The sequence below is a fragment of the Eleginops maclovinus genome, chromosome 20, assembly GCF_036324505.1.
Source record: "Eleginops maclovinus isolate JMC-PN-2008 ecotype Puerto Natales chromosome 20, JC_Emac_rtc_rv5, whole genome shotgun sequence".
Lineage (NCBI taxonomy): Eukaryota > Metazoa > Chordata > Actinopteri > Perciformes > Eleginopidae > Eleginops > Eleginops maclovinus.
The window spans coordinates 19,746,183-19,765,423 of NC_086368.1; the positions used below are offsets into that span (position 1 = coordinate 19,746,183).

At 37.3% G+C, this 19,241-nt stretch overlaps 2 protein-coding genes across 5 annotated transcripts; one reads left to right on the forward strand and one right to left on the reverse strand.

Moving 5' to 3' along the window:
• Window positions 1-2,764: 2,764 nt before the first annotated feature.
• On the reverse strand, window positions 2,765-6,209 carry LOC134883478 (ammonium transporter Rh type B-like). The gene has a single exon (XM_063911851.1). It carries the CDS (start codon window positions 6,186-6,188, stop codon window positions 4,674-4,676), a length of 1,515 nt encoding a protein of 504 aa, XP_063767921.1. The 5' UTR covers window positions 6,189-6,209; the 3' UTR covers window positions 2,765-4,673.
• Window positions 6,210-7,054: 845 nt separating this feature from the next.
• arfgap1 (ADP-ribosylation factor GTPase activating protein 1) lies at window positions 7,055-19,212 on the forward strand. 4 transcript variants are annotated; one of them, XM_063910580.1, is made up of 13 exons: window positions 7,056-7,326; window positions 9,707-9,777; window positions 10,671-10,780; window positions 10,874-11,045; window positions 11,638-11,738; window positions 11,822-11,908; window positions 11,994-12,108; window positions 12,196-12,252; window positions 12,371-12,403; window positions 13,452-13,508; window positions 14,702-14,761; window positions 15,259-15,314; window positions 15,426-19,212. In XM_063910580.1, the coding sequence occupies exons 2-13, from the start codon at window positions 9,718-9,720 to the stop codon at window positions 15,763-15,765; spliced, it is 1,248 nt and encodes a 415-aa protein (XP_063766650.1). In that variant the 5' UTR covers window positions 7,056-7,326; window positions 9,707-9,717; the 3' UTR covers window positions 15,766-19,212. The 4 variants fall into 4 exon arrangements, with proteins under 4 accessions (XP_063766652.1, XP_063766651.1, XP_063766653.1 ...); XM_063910582.1 differs by lacking the exons at window positions 13,452-13,508; window positions 14,702-14,761 and adding an exon at window positions 12,589-12,618 and having other exon boundaries at window positions 7,055-7,326; window positions 15,265-15,314; XM_063910581.1 differs by lacking the exon at window positions 13,452-13,508 and having other exon boundaries at window positions 7,055-7,326.
• The last annotated feature ends 29 nt before the right edge of the window (window positions 19,213-19,241 follow it).

Here is a 19,241-nt window from a genome sequence, read left to right on the forward strand (position 1 = left end):
AAAATAAAACGTATCCTAAAATATTCAAAAATAACTATAAGGAACTGCAGGGATAACACGCTTGTAGATTTATAGGTCTTATGCAGGGCGGAAAAGCTACATTTGTGAAAATAAGTGCATAAACATTTTCATCAACTTCTTTATCTCTCATCAGAGTCCGAGATACTTTTGTGATGGAAAAAGTGATTGCAAGGGACAAAAGGTTTTGAATGTGAATTTTCTTTTAAATGTTGTGGGAAGGATGAAGAAAGTGTACTGACAAGATATGCAGGATACGTTCAGTGAAATGTGAGTCTACTTGGGTACGTCGGACTGAAACAAAGGCCTGAAAATGATTTTTTTTTTAGATAGGAAATGCATCCAGTACATTTTGCTCAGCATGTCTTCCTGCAAAAGAAACCTACTGCATTGTGCAAAAACACGTTCACATGTGGAAGGGTGTCAGTAAAAACCACATATTCTGCAGCAGACGACTGAGCAGCAACATCCAATGCGGTGTGAATCTGTTGCTCAAGGGAACCACTTCTGTGTTATCTTTCTAACAAACCTTTTTCTCAGCTACCATTGCACTCTGTGTGACTAACCCAGCCATATAGGACTCAGGAAGAGATTTGTGAACAAGAAGTGCTCAGTTTGCAACATACCTGCCCATTGGTTTCACCACTACAGTTTTGAGGCTGTCTCCATGTTTGGTTTCCTCAAACAATTCAAATGTGGTTAGGATGGAAACTTAGGACATATAGAGACTGGTCACAGTTCAACTTTAAAAAGTAAAAATATTTGCACATCCATATTGTTGATTCTGGATTTTTCAATCTAATTTGATGATTTTTTAAATGAAGTAGCATAACTTTTTGGTGGAGAAAACAAATCCAACAAGCATATTCATGTTAGTAAAACCATGCTGGGAGTGTGTATTCAGTTCTTTTTTAATGATCCATTATAAATATTATTAATTTTCTCTGTTTCTCTAGACTGGACCTTAAGTTGTGTGCTGTGTCATTATCAGTCGCTGTTCTGGGTTATCAATGGGATGCTGGTCCTCTCACTAGCTTGCAATATTTTGTTCTGTGTGTCAAAATGTTGCTCAGGTACAGTTATTTTATTAATTTCTAGTTTATAATCCAATGAAAGAAAATATATTTTCTGTATCTGATGGTGAATCTTTTTTTCATACTGCAACAGGAAAAGGATTATGTAAACAAAGGACAAGAAGAAGGTATGTAGCCTAAATAAAAGGCAACATCATCTCCTCTATAATGGTTTGCATTGTCAAAAAGTGAATATATACTTTAAAAACAAAAACAAATATCCTTTTACTGTGTCCAAATTCAGACTGAGCGAAAGACAGATGGAAGATAATCCTATTTATGGAAATATTGGCTTCAACACGACAAGTAAGTGCATTTCACACGTGTCTATTTCACTTCAATGCCTTCAACTGTGTCCTATCACAGTGTGATGTTGTTTTCTGCAGGCACAGCTTCGTTCACAGGAGTTGATCCCCAACAGTCTTCATCTTTAAGGGGCCAACATTGGGTCAATACTGACTTGCAGGTAGAGTGTTTGAGCTTGTTTTGAAAGGTAGAAGTCTTTGAGAAAGATGTACAAATGATTGTTGTCCGGACAGGTTTCTCTAGATCATATTACATACATTTGCCACACTATAAACCTATGAATATTATGTTTGGTGGTGACATAACATAATTGTGTTTTGCGTCTCCCTCCAGTCCAGAACTCAGGACTGCTATGCTAACCTGACCCTGAAGGCTCCCAGGCCACCGTCGGGCCGCAGCTCTCCACAGATACAGTACTCAGACGTAGTTCAGTTAGAGCAGCCCCCAGAGTCAGAGAAGGAAGATGAAGGCAACCCTGACTGCGTCTCCAATGTGTCTGATCTGTATGCCTCTGTGCAAAACCAACGCGCCAAAACCGTCAACACTGCAGACAGCGGAGAAGATTACGCCAACCATCTCTGAGCCGCCATCAATACTCTTTGTGCAGGCTGACCCACCACCACAGGAGGGCACTGTTTGATGTCTGTCACAGCCCTTCTGTGGTGAAGTAGTGCAGGTGTGGCTCAGGCACAATAATGAAATGTATCTAGTTTCCAACATTTTTGGACTTCCCTTGTTTTGGTTTTGATGAAGCATTTAATTGTAAATGTCCTAAATACTTATATTTTTTCAAAGCTACAGCACAGTGGGATTTCTAATTGTATAGCCGGTATGGACATGAGAACCATGGATTATTAAAGATGTTTAAATGACTAAAATACTTTGCTGAGTAAAAATGTTCCTCACATGTCTATTTTTTCTCCACCCAAAATTGTAGCCTTAAGTTTTAGGTTTTCCATTCAAAACAGTTTTGATTATACAAATTCATGCTCATATGTATATGTGAGACTGAGAGTTTCCCCCCTTCATGGGATGAATGTCAAAAAAGCCCACTAAATTATCTTGGTGAAGCTCAGATAACTGAACGTACCAAGATAATAAGAGTGACCGTCTGATTACTGAGAAAGTGTTACACTGAAAATGTCAGCACCTTCTCCTTATTGGTATCCTTCCTGAATCTTGAAGGTATTTCAGGTCACTTATTGCTTTCAACACATGAATTTCAAAAATATTGTTCTACATCCCTTCAGGCTTCTCAGAAAAAAACGACTTCTTGGGAAAAAATTATCTAAGTCTGTACTTTGTATTTGTCATCATACATCTTATTTATGATGACTCACTTGAGAAAGGGATTGCATTTCCTCGTCTACTTTCCTCGTCTACTTCTTTTAATCACTACTATTTGAAAAAGTGTGACATTTCTAAATCACTGCACAATATAATTCAGAATCATAACGATAATCAGGGATTTAGATCAGTCATGCAACACACATAATACAATCACAATTTAATTCTTATAGAGAAAAAAGACAAACAATGACATTTTATGAAAAGTCTTAAAGTACAAAGACCTAAATCTTTCAACTGTTTCTACTAATAAGGTGAAAGGATGATATGATTTTACAGTTACAGTTAAAAGTGATGTATGTGCTCATTTAGTACGCCCAATTATTACTTATCACTAGTATACATACATTTTCCATTAAAATAACTTTCACATAAACATTATGATGAAGTCAGCTTCAAAGTATATCAGCACTCTTGGAGTTACAAACGTTAAATAGAATGCATTTTACGTAGAAATTTGTTAGAACTTTGCTTTCCCAATGACCATGATTAGATAAGGAATATTAGATCAGTTAACACAACATATAGTGCTAATAGAGAAAATTCTTCAAGCTTTGTAACTAACGACATGATCTTTTTATGGACATAATGACGTTTTTATAAACTGAAACACATTAGTAAGGTCCAATAAGAAGCTAAAGTGTCTCACTAATCTTTAGATACACTAAGTAGTAAATAAAAGACTTAATTGCTTACAGAGTAAATCAATAACCTTTCTGATAAAGGAAATACAGAATAGTTTATCAGCTTCGCTTTATCACCAGAAAGGTTGGCTTGAGACCTGTCATTATCAGGAGTTCATGAGTTGGTCATGTAACTATTTTAGTATTAGAGATAGTTGGGGGTTGTGATATATCTTTTAAAAGGAACTGAGCAATAAAAAAAAAAGTATTGGAGACGGTAAAATACTGTCAATAACCTATTCTTACTCTTGCTGGCTTGTTAATGAATCGAATGTTTCCTTTTTACAGTAGCATATATTCAGGTAAACCTCCAGATAAAACCTGTTAATTAATGCTTTTATATCTTAGCTCATTCGTTCTATATATGTGCTGTTACTGTACTGATGATGAGTAGATATCTCATGGGAGGTAATGAATTCAATCCCAACGGTTGAATGCTGAGTAAATTCTCGATTAAGAAGGAGATTCAATTGAATTCACAAAACAACATACGTTTTGTTGATACTCCTTTGACTGCACAATAAAAATATAATAAATGTGATATGAAACAAAGACAGATATCTTATCTAACCGATAGAGCTTACACACAAACAATAAGGAAAACAGATAAAAAGGAAGACATCTGTTTTTGCAAATGAACCCTTAAAGGATTATTCTCTAACTATACTTGTAGTCATGGTACACAGTTTATGGACTTCTCAACTGGGTCTAAAAATTAAAAGGCGATTTCAGATGTTACATTAAAATGTTGCATTATCAAATGTCATGTTTTATACTTTTCAATGTGTTTACTATCTTTCAAACACTCCTCTTTATGATCACTTATTTATGATATACAGTATTTTTGGTGTTATGTCACTGCTAACTTGCTTGTCATACTAAAGAGCAAAGCGATGCAGCAGTAAGCAGTGAGCTACCCTTAGTTATACATTTAAGATCAGATACAAATAAATTAAATGAGGCAGATATTTACTCATGCTACAATGTTTAAAAAAAAAAGTATTACAAAAAAACATTGTTGACTTCCCTAAAACCGTTTATTTGAAAGGAAATATACAAAACAAATTACATTACCGTACATATCTCCCCAGGTAATAACTGTTATATCTTAAACTTTTACTTGCCCTTTGCAATTTCATGAAAAAACTCAAATTTTCCCTACAACAGTAAACAGCCAAGTTCAATTCCAAACAAGTGTAATTTTCTACATTTTCACATAGTGACAAACATTTTAAAATGCAATGATTTATTCTGACAGGTTCTTTGAGGCGACTTTGGTGTCCATAGAGCTCATTTTTAACTTTTCATCATAGCTTATGAGGGCCTGGTGTCCTCTGTCAAAGTCAGACGGCACGTCAAAAAAGAGCTCATCATCAAAGCAGTCCTTGTCGGATGGGGAAGCCATGAAGCGCAGCTTTAAGACCATACCAGTGAGCAGCCCACCGACAGCAGATGCTGCGATGGTGGCAAAAATAGCTGCCACCTGGTAGAGGGCTTGTTCCTGCGCAGTACGACCCAAGCCCGGCTTCAGCCCAGGAATCAGCTTCTGCAGCTCAAGGAGCTTTGGGTCTCCAACCGGAGGCGCACGATGGGTGAAGATCTGATACATGCTGGGCCCGTAGGTTTCCTCTGTAGCGAGGAGGATGGCACAGATCCCTGCTGTGGATGAAATGAGGCCAGTGAGTCCGTGCAGGTTGTGAATACCACACTGGTCTTGGATCCTCAGGCGTTGAGCCAAAAAGGGGGTCAGGTACCTGTATCCAAAGTAACAGGCGGTGCAGCCCATGATGCCCAGGGCATAAGCGGCTACAGGGGAAATCATCATATCCACAGAAGCCCCAACAGTCACACCCCCTGCCAGAGTCACATTCTGAATGTCCGCCATTGTGAGCTTGCCTTTCTTGTTGAACACTGCAGAGAGAGCAAAGGCAGTGATAGTGGATGAGCTCAGACCTATAAAAGTGTGGAGTACTGCTCTGTGTTGATCGTCACCCTTGAGGGTCAGAGCAGAGTTAAATGAAGGCCAGAACACCCAGAGGAACAAGGTCCCCATCACAGAGAGGATGTCGGATTGATAGCTGGTGATCTCATTTGAATGTCCCTTTTTCAGGCTCGGGCGGTACAGCACAAATGTCACACCTAGACCAAAGTAGCAGGCAAACAGGTGAATAAGTATAGAGCCACCTGAATCAGTGATCCTTATGTACTTCAATACAGCCCACTCTGTCACAGAAAATATAGGGATTTCCAGCAGAGCCATAACCAGCAGCTGAACAGGACTTGTTTTCCCAATCACTGCTCCGAAAGAGATGAGCACAACAGCACAGGCAAACTCTGCATTCAGCAGGTTGATTACTCCCAGGTGAATTTTACCATCATAGTAAAACTGGAAAAAACCTTGTATCACGATTGCCCACTGGATCGCAAATGTAGCTGTAAGAAAATTGAAGACCATTCCACTGAAGCCGTAAAATCTGAAGAAGGCGAGCAGACAGCCGAAGCCTACAAAGATCATCACTTGTACATCAGCAAAGTAGGGATAGTCTCGATACAAAGAATTCTCCATTGGGTTAGTCTCATTGTTCTGCAGCCTTGCATTGGCATTGTCATCATAAGTGACAAAAAGAGCAAAAAGAATGAGCATAACAACCTCAAACACCAGAACAAGCGCCGGCAGGCGCATTTTTAAACTTGTAGACGAATTCATGATCATGCACAGAGCAGTTGCTTCTCCAGCTGCAGAAACATCCCCTTTATACATCTTCTTAATCAGATACCAGGGGCTAATGACATTGCCATAAACCATTGATTAATATAAGTCACTGTGGCACTGTCTAAAGGTGAAGGATGATTTTTAAGAGCATGATAAGTAAATACAATGTCAAAGATTAACAAGGGCTGCAATTAAGGCTGCATTCTGACCTTTATCACTGTGCCGTGTGGCTGTTGTTTGATTTCAGGTTTATTCAAAATTACATTCTTTATTTTCCAATTTAATTTGCAAGCTCAAAATAGCAATTGTTTAAGCCTTAAATGATCAACTTACACTGACGACCAACGATGATGACTTAAAGTTTTTGGCTCACGGAATGACATTTGATTAAAAATGCAAATTTACCAACAGCATAATGAAATTTAAGGTGAACTTTAAGCTCAGTTCACGTTTGTTCTTTGTATTAACTAAGTCAGAACAACACAGATGGCTGCTGCACAAAAGTCTATTTGGAGTTGCCTATAGTTTAGTTTTTTAAAATATATTTAAGATAGATAAATAAGAATAATTTTAATATTTTTGTGTTTGTTGTTGTAATATTTATTTCGGCCAGCATAAATTGAAGTACACCACAACCCCCATGTTCCATGTTCAAACTTACCTTAATCTAGCATTATTGCTTTCAATTGAATCTAGAACAAGGGGAAGTGCATACAAAAACAAACAAAACTAAAAACTAAAGGAAATGTAGAAAGATCATGACAGCTGTAGAGAGGTTATAGCTTGAACATTTTGGTTTGGTATATTACCATTATGCTACATCGGTCCAGTGAGCTTACCTTCTCACTCCGGAACAGTGGAGGCAGCAAAGAATCAAAAGAGAGACGAAGAAGCAGAAGAAGAAGCAGAAGTAGAAGCAGAAGTAGAAGCAGAAGAAGAAGAAGAAGAAGAAGAAGAAGAAAACAGAAGGAAAGGCGGACTCCCATGATGCATTGCACTGCCAACGTATGCAAACCAGGAACATGGCTACCGGTGCTTAACAGCAGCAATCCATCGTTACAAAACACTTATGAGGGTCTGACACAGTCTGTCACAGTGTAATATTTGCTGGTTCTCCGCCACAGAAGAAAATCCTTCGTAGAGTTTCCAGCTGAGCCTCAGAAAACACCGTTGTTCATCCATCCAGGTAACGATCAGTTGTCTCGGTCCACAGCTAACGTTAGCATCGTCGCTAGTTACCATACCAATCTATTAAAATGTAACCTTTTGGTGTGATGTCCACGTAGAACGAACATGGTAATCATGACATGGAATAAGTCACCGTTATATTGCTTTTACATTATAGTTGTATGTTGTTAAATATACACGAAGATGAACATCTGTTGTGTTTGCTAACGTAACCAGTCTAGGAGCGTTGACACGACTGCAGTTCTGTTCGGAAAGCTCACATAGTATCATATGCAGAGGTGGAAGAATAAAGAAAAGATATTGCACTTAAGTACAAATAGAACTAACAGAGTGTAGGAATACTCTGTTACAAGTAAAAGTCCTTCGTTGCCAATGTTACTGAAGTAAAAGTACACAAATATTAGCATCAACATATACCCAAGTACTTGTTATGCAGATTGGCCCATTTTCTAATAATATATATATATTTTGATTTATAATTGATGATGAATTAATGTGTTTATCACAACTGGTAAACGTGGAGCTCATTTGATTTACTTTGTATACTGCAGAGAGCTAGTGGATTTACATATCATTAACCCATATCTGCAAAGAATTTATTGTATGAAATCATTATAGTGCAGTAAAAGTACTCAAACAACCTCTGAATTGTTGTTGGGTAGAAGTACAAAGTCGCAAAAGATTACATACTATTATCTGAAAATCGTATTTAATTACCATACTTTAATACCAGTACATCTGCTGAGTTACTTTACACCACTAGAGGCAAGTAATATTTTACAGTTGTGTTTGCTAATGATTTTTCACCTGAATGTCTGCACAGATTTGCAAAGAGTGCCTCTCTGTGAAAACATTACACCTGTCTGAGAATCATACAGTTCATGTCCAACCTAATACAGTAGTGCTTTATACTGTAATGTTTGTGGGATTTTTTTTCTAGGATCCTAATCACAATTCAGAATTCCTTTATTCAATTATGTGGGGAAACGTACAACACCATTGTAGATACAATAATTCTGGGTTATAGACTTAGACAATATTTCTTGAACATGTCATAGAGGGCTTTGCAAAATTCTGAGGGGAAAACCGTCCCCATTTTATAAACTAAATATTTTCACTTGAAACATACCTGACAGAGTAAATGATAAGGCTGGCATTTAAATAAATATTTGGTATTGTGATTTAAAGTTACATGAAAATACCAATACCCCCAGTGTTTTCTCTAATACTTGCTGACCTTACGGCCCAGGTCCCAGGCCCATTTATTCTTACATATGTACATCTTTCAAATAAATATATTTGCTTCAAGAATTTGCATAAGAAGGACATTTTATGTACGATTTGCCTAAACAAACCGCAGTGCCAATATTCATTGCATGAAAGAGACATGCACGCAGCGTAACAGTGTGGCTCACTGATGTGTTTTCATATTCTGTAGAGGACTTCAGAGGTTTACAACACAGAGGAATAAAATATATCATGCTTTGGCTCCTTATTACTCTTAAGTATGATCAATTTATTGTTAGACTTTTCATGAAATACGTTGACATTAAATAGCATCAGACTGTGTAGGGATTAAAGCAGTGAATGTGTACCTATATCACAATCACCGCTGTCTGAGTGATCTGGTAACTGCTTTATTAATCATCAACTTTGTGTCCCAGTGCCACGGACAAAAGGACACTTTGTGATACGTTTGTGGTGAACAAAAACTAACTGACTGAATTTTCTCTTGAAAATGTTAAAGCGTACAAGCTAACAATTATTTCAGACTGACAATATATATGGATTTATGACTTATTGACCATCATTGAAAATGTCCAAGTCTGTAGTATCTCTTATCTTATTATTTGTGACCTATAAAAGTTGCTGTAAAACTTGCAGTCTGATAATTCGATGACGTTCTGTATCATTCTGGGAAAGTGTTTTTGCAGCCTTTGCCATTTCTCTTGGCAGCAGCCTGCCTGCTGCTTTCATCCACCTTCCAGGCGAGGCGCAGTACACCTCAAACTAGCCTGCTGTCTATGGAGCTGGGCCATGTTTGTTTTAGACGACACCATCAAAAAAGTTTCCCCTCACAACTTTATAAAAGAGATTTTAAAGTTCAAATTCACAAATTATAACAAGCCTCATTAAATAACAGAACATTTAACACTTCTATTTAAGGAGGATTTTGTGTTGAGGAGACAGTACCATTACAGTGGACTATTAACTTGGTATCATATAGTTGTATTTAGGAGTATTAATTCACAGGGGTATTTTTGTCTAATGTTCCATTACCAAAGATCTTTTAAGATAAGATAACAAAGATAACAAATAGGAAAAACAGTACAGGTTCACACAGGGATATGAAACACAAATGTACCTTTCTTTTCCAGTGTGGGTCAACATGGCGAGTCCAAGGACCAGACGAGTTCTGAAGGAAGTGAGAACCCAAGAAGAGAATAATGTAAGTTAGTTAGGCATGTGGTTGGATTTAATTTCTTATTCTGCCCTCTGGCACCCTATAATTCATTTAGCAGGTGTTTGGGTGCCTTGCAAAGAAGCACCTTTCCACAATCAACGTTCTCCACTTTCATCCTTGTTCTGATAAATGCTGGGAGTAATTTTAGACGGGAATTTCACTGCCAGTGGATCTAGTTGGCCTTCATCTTTGGCAATAACACCAGAGAAATGTGTCTCCTAACCTAAAAATAATCTATATAAATAGGTTCTGTATAACTGACAAAGAAAATATTCAAAATTCCAACACAAGGCAATTAAATGTTAAATACTTTTTTGTTGTTATCTTTGTCACTGCCGCTTTTCACTTTCAGAGACAGTTATGAATCAGTGCTTGTTACTGTTGGATAACTGTCACCCAATTTTATAATGGATTATTTAACAGAATAGAAAACTGCACAGCAGTTTTAACAGCTTTTGACCTATCAATTAGGGAAATTACCTGCACCATTGGTAACCAAATTATCATCGAAAATTGGTTATATACAGGCTGTTAAGCAGATCAAGTATGACAAATATTTAATTATAATTTTCCTTGATTTTTTTATTTTATCTTGAACCATTTAACACTAAAATCTGCTTTCATATAATCCTGTGGTTGGTTCATTTGCTTTCACACCAGAGGCTTTGCAGACTACTTCAATATCTCTATGCCTTCTCTGGATGTAGTTAAAGGGCTATAAAGCACCCGGTAAAGCACATTGTAGGTGTATAGCTCTTATTCCACATCATGAATTTTTCAAACACCTTACCCATTTTCTTGAATTTTGTTAGCTTGTCAGAGTTTAAATGGTCTGTGAGCAGTCGTTTGAATTCATTCATTGTGCCTTTTTTTTCCAGCTATGTTTTGAGTGTGGGGGTTTTAACCCTCAATGGGTTAGTGTGACTTATGGGATCTGGATTTGTCTTGAGTGTTCTGGCAAGCACAGGGGCCTGGGAGTACATCTGAGGTAAGACAAGTGATTTATATTATGGTTTTGATGATAGTGGAGTTCCTGTCAGGTCTGATATTGATCAATCCATCCATTCTGTCTTATTTGCAGTTTTGTGCGCTCTGTCACCATGGACAAGTGGAAAGATATTGAGCTTGAGAAGATGAAAGTGGGAGGAAATGGGGAATTCCGCCAATTTCTTGAGCTCCAAGATGATTATGATCCCACCTGGAATTTACAGGAGAAATACAACAGCAAAGCTGCTGCACTCTTTAGAGACAAGGTGAGGTGTGCACCATTTGGGCAATTACACAGCACAGTCCAGGTGCTGGGGAGCACTTCATCACAGTTTCAGCCCTTTTTAAAATATTTGACCATATTATATTGACAACATATCTTTCTGGTGATTAATGATAGACTAGAATTGGCCCAAGTTATTTTCTTATCGTCTATTTGTGCTATTTATATTTTTGATAGTTTCAAACCAACTGGAGGATGCTTGCCCTAAGCACACCTGAAAGATGAGCAAAGCATTTTTAGGTGACCAAAAAAGGTTTCAGATAGGTGTCATTAACTTCCCACTGTGTAAGGCTTAAATTACTCAAATTAAAACACCTTAGTATTGACCTCAATCACGGTCATCTGTATTACTCTAAATGGGACCATCTTTTACAAAATAAACATCCTACTATACATACAAGATTCAAAGCTAGCTCTTGAGACCATAAACTCTCAAACCAAGGAATTGCCCCCTGCTAGCTATGTGCAAGAATTCAAGTATAAAGCACTTCTGTATTTTCACCTGTCACCTTTCAGACCCTGAGGTTGCTTCTTGTCAGGAACTTGCTTTTACATTTTAACACTGTACATGACAGGTTGCAACTATAGCAGAGGGTAAGGAGTGGTCCATTGAGACATCCCCTGCCAGAAACTGGACATCCCCTCAACCCAAGGCCGGCCTTTCATCCTCTCATCGGTAAAAGTGATGGATCTTTTTTTTTATTTGCACGCTCTGACTACAGGACAGGTTTTAAAGCAGTGAATTCATGTTTCATACAGCTCTGGAGGGCCGGGACAAAGCTCAGCCAAACCCGGCGACAAAGCATTTGAAGACTGGTTGAGTGATGATGTTAACTCGTATCAGAGGTGAGAGCCTCACACTTATTTTATTATAATATTGTTTTATTTCAATGATCTGTTTTTTAAAATATATATTTTTATACCTTTTCAGCGGAGGGGGCTACAGTGGCAATCAAGAGAATCGGTATGTCGGCTTTGGCAACACAGTGACCCCGGAGAAGAAAGAGGATGACTTCATCAACAATGCCATGACTTCTATTTATTCAGTAAGTCATGCTGTATATCTTTTGTCTGAGTTTTACTTTCTGTTGTATTTTTTCCTCTTTGGCAATTTTTTATTTATTTTTTTGCAGGGTTGGAGCACTTTTGCTGTTGGAGCTAGCAAGTTTGCTTCTATCGCTAAAGATAATGTGAGTATAGTCGAGCAATACATACTGTTTTGTGTTTGTGCTGTATTGAATTGGAGTAAGAATTTCTGCTTAAAAATAATTAAAAAATGAATTCATGTGTCTTTTTCCCCACATATAGACATCTAAACTGGCAAACCAAGCAACTTTAAAGGTAAGATTGACAAGTCATGGGTAACCTGTTAGCAGTACTGCTAATACAGTTTTCCTCTGACCTTTTTCTCTCTGTTTTTAGTTATATATCTAGCTTTTGTAAATCTCTAACCCTATAATGTACAATTATAATGCTGCAATAACTGTGTTACTACTTCAATATCTCTTTGCCTTCTCTGGATGTAGTTAAAGGGCTATAAAGCACCCCCAGAACCGGTAAAGCAGATAATAGGTGCATGGCGCTTATTCCGCATCATGTTTTTTTTTTTCAACAAACACATTACCCATTTCCTTTAATTTTGTTAGCTTGTCAGTGTTTATTGAATATTTTTGCAAAATAATGATTGTCACATGCTTCTGCTTAAATATACTGTGGTTTGGTTGGTGCCTGTACTTTGAGATAATGGATAACCCGTGAAAGACAGTGGGATAGTAATTGCCTTTATTCCTACCCCTAATATGGATATGTTTTTCCATAAACTGTTCACACACATCTTTTGGTGCTAGTCCATTCATGCATGACAGTTTTTGTGTTGACTGCTTATTGTGCCATAGAGGTGTAATGGTATGTAAATACAATATGGTATTTATTACAATTAATGCATTGCAACATTTGGCAGGGTGTTCTTTAAGTTATACGGGCTGGGTAGCTGTTTTTTTAAAATGTCTTCTATACATAAGGAAACAAGAAAAACAAACATTAGAACACATTCTGAGATCCTTTATGCATCATGTTGCTCTGCAGAACTAAAGAGGTTGAGTAGAAAAAAACAGATTTTGTCAGTTACCATTTAAAGCTTTTAGTTTTTCACCAAACTACACAGAAGCAATATGCATGCTGAGTTCTCTAAAAACAGAAGTCTGCTCTACACCGATGATGTATATTTCTTTGAACCATTACACCCTCTAGTGCTTGTTCAGTGTCATGTTGAATGGGAATGATCAGTAACTTCATGCAACTGCAGAACAAGCAGCTCAGTGTCTTGCTCTACTGTGAATGTTAAACTCTGTTTCATTCAAGTGCATTCTCCTCTCTGACTTCCAACTAGGCCACAGAGTTAGGACAGACATTAAATGAGAATGTTATCAAACCTACACAAGAAAAGGTAACATTGATGTTTGAAGTTGTTGATTTGGTGGTGGGCTTCAGCGCTTTAGAGACTAAACAGCTTCAGATGTGAATGTGCTATTTTCTACACTGCTTGTCTGTGCCAGTTTATCTGCTTTGTGCCAGCTGAAATTAAAAGACAAAAGCTGCAGTTTAAAAAAAAAAATTCTCCAAGATAGTGATTCATTAATGGGATTTGCAGAAACTCACAGCTGTGAACTGTTTATATGGGAACGGATGCGAGTCAATGTGGACTTTCCGCACAGTGGCAAGACAACACCCACAAGTATATTCAACCCTTTTTTTTAAAGAGATAAAGTCTTTTTCATTTCAAGGAAGTCAGTTTTAAAGTAACACAAGGGTAATATACTGTATATGTTAGAAAACATACACAGTATAGTAATGTGTTTTCTGATTATCACACACATGAGCCTTTACACTAAACATGCAAATCATGGGCCAGATCTATATTTAATACCAAGATCTTAACCAAATGCAATTTCCATTTCACCAGGCAAGGTTACCAAATAAAACAAAAGATATTTGGCCGAAGTGTTGGATCAAGGTTTTTAAAAATATGCCATTTTCTATAAAATTCGGTAAATATTAAAAGACACAACATGAAGCTCTTCAATTGACAATTAATTGCTTAATGGCTTTTCAAAAATTGCTTTTACATCATAATACTTTACTGAATATGTCACACTCCCTGATCATCATGGTGAGTTATATCCAAAACACTTCGAGAGAGCAGCTCCTGGGTCAGTCTTTTAATATTATGAAACTAGTTTTGTTTAGCTTTAAGAAAACACAATCCAGGAAGTGGTTTACTATCTTGGTTTGACGGATGAAAAGTGGGAAGCCATTGACAGAGACTGAGTATTAAACTAAATGTTTTTGTCTTCTAATGTACAGTTGGCATTAATGGTTTCATGTATCAATAGTCTGCTCTTTTGTAACAATGCTTTTAGTCTCTTGTTTCAGTTGCTTTACTTTGGCCTTATTTCCTCCTGGGAATTGTTGGAATCAAACAAAATGTTGTTTTCTCGTGTTGATTTTCTGTTAACAAACCCAATTGCTTTTCTCACAATGGAAAACCAAACTGCTGCTAACTACATGTGCGTTAGACCAATATATGTGAATGGAGATTTTTGACTTTATACGTTTTTAATAAACATTTGGCTCATTCAGGTAAAAGATGGCAAATTGCTAGATGAAATGACACTTGGAATCAGCGGGCTGGCAAACAAGGTAGGAAGGGCAGACATCTGCCATGCCTTACAGATGCAAAACCAGTCTCCTGATTCAGGAACAGCAGCTCTAATCGAGCAGTTAAAATACCAAGGGGTCTTAGGGCAGATAACCAAAAACTGCAGAGGTCCTAGCCCTCAAAGGAGACTGGTTTTGCTATGATGATGAATGTTTGAATATTTCTAATTCTGTCAACTTTTGTTTTTCTTGCTGCCATTTTTAATCTGGTGGTGAGTACTGGGTGGTCAACTATTCTGATGTAAAGTGTTAGAAAATAGCTATTTTCAGTTTATTATTACCACCTCAAACTTTTGTTAAAAAAAACTGAAAATGTTTATGTATCTAGTTTCCTTTTATTATCACTGCTATGATTTCTAGTTTTTACTTTCGTTTAACTTATATGTATTAGTCATAATTGTTTCTAACACAACCTGTAAAAACACTTGAAGTAACCACTACATCAAAGTATTGTCAGCTTAATTGTTTCTGTTATTTAGGTCCAGGGAGCTGGTTCCAAATTGACTAATCTCTTTGCGGGAAAAACGGAGGATGGGTAATGACAACAACTTGATACAATTGTATTTCTCTCATCCAACATGTTCTGTACTGTGTGACTTGATGCAAAACAACATTAACTGTTTGAACATGTTTTGGCTGTCTTCAGGTCTGCTGGAGAGAGCTACCAGAACATGGATGCCACTGAGGGATATCAGGGCAGTTCTAGCCAGCCTGTCGCAAAGGACTTCTGGGAAACCTTTGGAAGCAGCAACTCCTTAAAGGCCAAGAAATCCCCCAGCAGTGACAGCTGGACCAACGTAGATAATTCTGCAAAGAAGAGCTCTGACAGTTGGGACAATTGGGGCTCAGAGGGAGCGTCCAACAACAAACACAGCACAGAGGAGAGCTGGGAAGCCTGGGACAACAACTGGGAGAACGCAGATGGTAAGACGAAGAAGAGTCCCACAAAACCTGCCGAGGAAACCTGGGATAATGCAGACTGGTAGTGACCTAACAAACGTACATCTCCCCTCCTTTTCCCCACTCTGGTATTTTCCCTGTTTCCCTCTCTCTGTTCACGTCACTGGCACCTTTTAGGGAAGAAGCAGAGTAAATTTCCCTGTAAATCCATTCAAAATATATTTATTATAAACCCAGGAAGCAACTAATGAGGCCCGGGGCTACGTTAAGCTCATCATGAGAGTAAGATTCTAAAAATATACAACTAAACAGACCTATGGTCATGTATTTTATTGTAAAGTACCCTCCTCAAAAGTAAATACAAATAAATCAGTGTAGATACGGTCATAACTTTATGCCTCGGCTCCCTAAAAATATTACTTACCATCTACCAATGGCGAATAATCCAGTGTTCATAGTGTATGGGTTCAATGAAACTGGTTCTCAAGTCACCAGATAAAGAAACAATGCATGGCAGAGAAAATCATTGTAAATGTAAATCCTTGTAAATACAGTATGATTGACTAAGCACTCATGGCATGATTTTATGTTTGTTCAGTCAAATGTGATGTCTTCTACCCCTGGACCTTTTGCACATTTTTGTTCTTGGAAACTCATTTTTTAAGCATTATTGTAGTAACAGTGTTATATTAAATAAAAGGAACAAATAACCACTGAAACTAATTTGATCAGAAATCCAATATTCTAATATGTAATGACTTGGAGCTTAATCTCCGTATTTATAGTAATTTATTATGAAAAAAATTGGTCTAAAATGTGCAAATAGTCAATGGGTGCAGAGGGCTGCTGATGCGTGATCATGTTATTGAGACCAGAATTTAAACAGGATGCCCAAAAGCTGAATTTGTTGGGTCCCAAACAGAGCACATAAATAATTGCCCCCTCTAATTGTAAGATGGTTACGTTTCTTTTGGGTTAATACATTTATTGTGTCACATTGGTGCCAGACATTGAATTATAACATAAATAACCTGCTTAAAGGTAAGCCGATACAAATTGAAATTTGACTTTCACTTTCGTCCAGCTTTGCTGTCTGTTCAAGACGTGACGCCCGGTAACGCATATCCCCAACATCATTGAAGGTTGTTTTTTGTTATGCAACTCCTCCAGAGATATTTATTTATTAAGTAGTACTGTACTTTATACGACAACATTGAGCAAGTGATGACATTTTTATCTTTTTCTGACTTTGAAGTTGGCTGATACTATTTAAATAAAAACATTCAAATTAACGCTCACGCAGTCGGGACAGTTCTACTGTCTTATTATTCTAGCTGATACACAAAAAATGTGTTCATATAATGAAACCTATTTGTTGGACATTTTAATCCATCATTAACAATTTAGTTTTCAGAATGTGACTTTTTTTCTGAACAATTTGGGTCTAAAGAGAATATATACAGTTTATTGATGATAATAACATACAAAAGTCTCTCATTGCAGGTTAAAATTCTGTATTTACCTTGTGGGAGTGTGTAGGTTGTGTTTAAATAACTGGACTCAGACGGGGACTGTGTTAACGTTACCTGCATGGTGTTGCCTGTGAACCTGTAACTTGTGACCTCAACTGAACCGACTGCTCTTTGTAAATCTCATATGAAGTAGCTCCGTGTGATCGGTTATGTACATCTGTTATTATGCAGCACCTTGGTTATTATGTATCATGAGGATTTGTTGTTGACCATATCTTCACCCTTGTACCAACATCTAAATTCTGGATTAATATTAATGAAGCTCATTACACGCTTTTATGTCATAGCTCTTCTTATTAATTAATTTAGTCCCTCAGTCAGATGAAATGGCAGCTGCACTCACATTGTTGATGGTAGATGCAAATGTTTTTTAACGAGTGGTAATGTAATCGCTGTGAAACTTGGTATTTAACAAGCCTCTGGTGTCAAATGAGCTGTCGAGGTTTAGAACTTGGCCAATTTTGCAGAACCCACTTTCCTATGTGGCCTTTAATCCTGTATAATACAAAGTGTTGCAACTTTATTGCACTGTTCAAGTCTCATTTGCCTGTATGTGTAATAACTTACACATGCCTAGTCTTTATTAATGTTGCAAACCACTAAATAGTATCGGTTAAATACACTTTTACCAATGCCATCTGCAGGTCTGATCTATATTTGTCAATTTGATAAACATTGAACAAATAAAGATTGTATCAGTGTCTGTACTCAACGACAGGTATTTAATTATTAACTGCTCATAAAGCTGTCTCAGTGCAATAAAGTTGCTGGATTGTTGATAAATATTAAGGCGTTATAAAGTATTGCTGTAACTCTATAGGAGAAACCTATTGGGCCTCATGATTGGTAGAAGTAATATTTAATTATCACCGGTTTAACAGGTGAATAATTATTCCTGGAACTTTCTTCCATGCCCATTTCCTACCTCTAAGACGTCTTCAGTTTACAGCAGAGTTTAGAAAAGCGAACCTGCTTTATTTCAGAACTTTTCAGCATTGTTGGTGTACATCTTATAACAGCAGGCTTTGCTGTGGCTCATTTTGTCGTGTGTGTTGAGGCAAAGCAACACAGATCGGTCTACATTATTGGTGTGTTCTCAGTGACATGTTGTGATGTTAAACAAAAAAAAAGATCACTTCAGCAACATTTGTGCCGCTGATCCTTCATGTAAGGTTGTGTGTTTAAAAACCTTGAACAGCTGTGATTACTTCATGTTGATACTGATGCCAGTTTGCTTGTGTGTCTGATGCAATGAGGTGTATGTGTCAGGAAATTACCATCAAATATGTATTTTTTACCCTCAGCTTTTCCTAAATTACTGGAGCTTTATGTCAGCTATTTTCTTGTTTTTCATTTTAACTTTACAATGGCATGACAAAACATAACCTGCCAGGACATGGATGAAAGATCTTGTGCTGTGATATCTCACAATTAAGAAAGGGAAATATTTGAACAGCCACATGTCTGAAATCTGTAACAGAGCTTATAGTTCTGAAATACCATCATTATTTTATTGGTGATTGTTGGGCTTATTGGGACACTTGATCTGCAGATAAACTGCAGACTGTGTTATTGACTGTAATGCTTCCAAATGGTGTTGATAAAAGTGATCATTTTTATTTTTTTATAAACTTCACATAATCTGAAGCTCATTCTAAACTTTAACTTTCCAGTGCAGCAGTTTGGCTCATTGTCTGTGCCTGTCGAACATTTATGATTGGGTATGTCCATGTTTGTTGATGAAACTATTATGTCAGAAATACTATTTTTGATGTCATGCATGAGATGTATCGTGGAGCTAAATACATTCAGCTGTTGTTTGATTTTCAAAAGTGGTTTCCTCAGTGAATTTAAGTGCAGTCGTCTGCTGGCCCCTTCGAGTTACACCAGCAGCCATCCCATGAAGTGAGCCACTGTAACCTATTCAGTTAAGGCTGTGGATATTATTCCTGTACACATGGTTTCTGTGTTCAATAAAAATGTATTGTGCCGTGAATGCCATTATCCGCGTGTGGTGCAGATTATAATCC

Bases quoted from the DNA above. Each gene is read 5' to 3' on its own strand.
- LOC134883478 (XM_063911851.1), bottom strand. From the start codon at position 6,188: ATGTATAAAGGGGATGTTTCTGCAGCTGGAGAAGCAACTGCTCTGTGC.
- arfgap1 (XM_063910580.1), top strand. From the start codon at position 9,718: ATGGCGAGTCCAAGGACCAGACGAGTTCTGAAGGAAGTGAGAACCCAA. The intron at 10,781-10,873 runs GTAAGACAAGTG...TCTTATTTGCAG, and splicing joins GGCCTGGGAGTACATCTGAG to TTTTGTGCGCTCTGTCACCA. The intron at 14,762-15,258 runs GTAGGAAGGGCA...TCTGTTATTTAG, and splicing joins TCAGCGGGCTGGCAAACAAG to GTCCAGGGAGCTGGTTCCAA.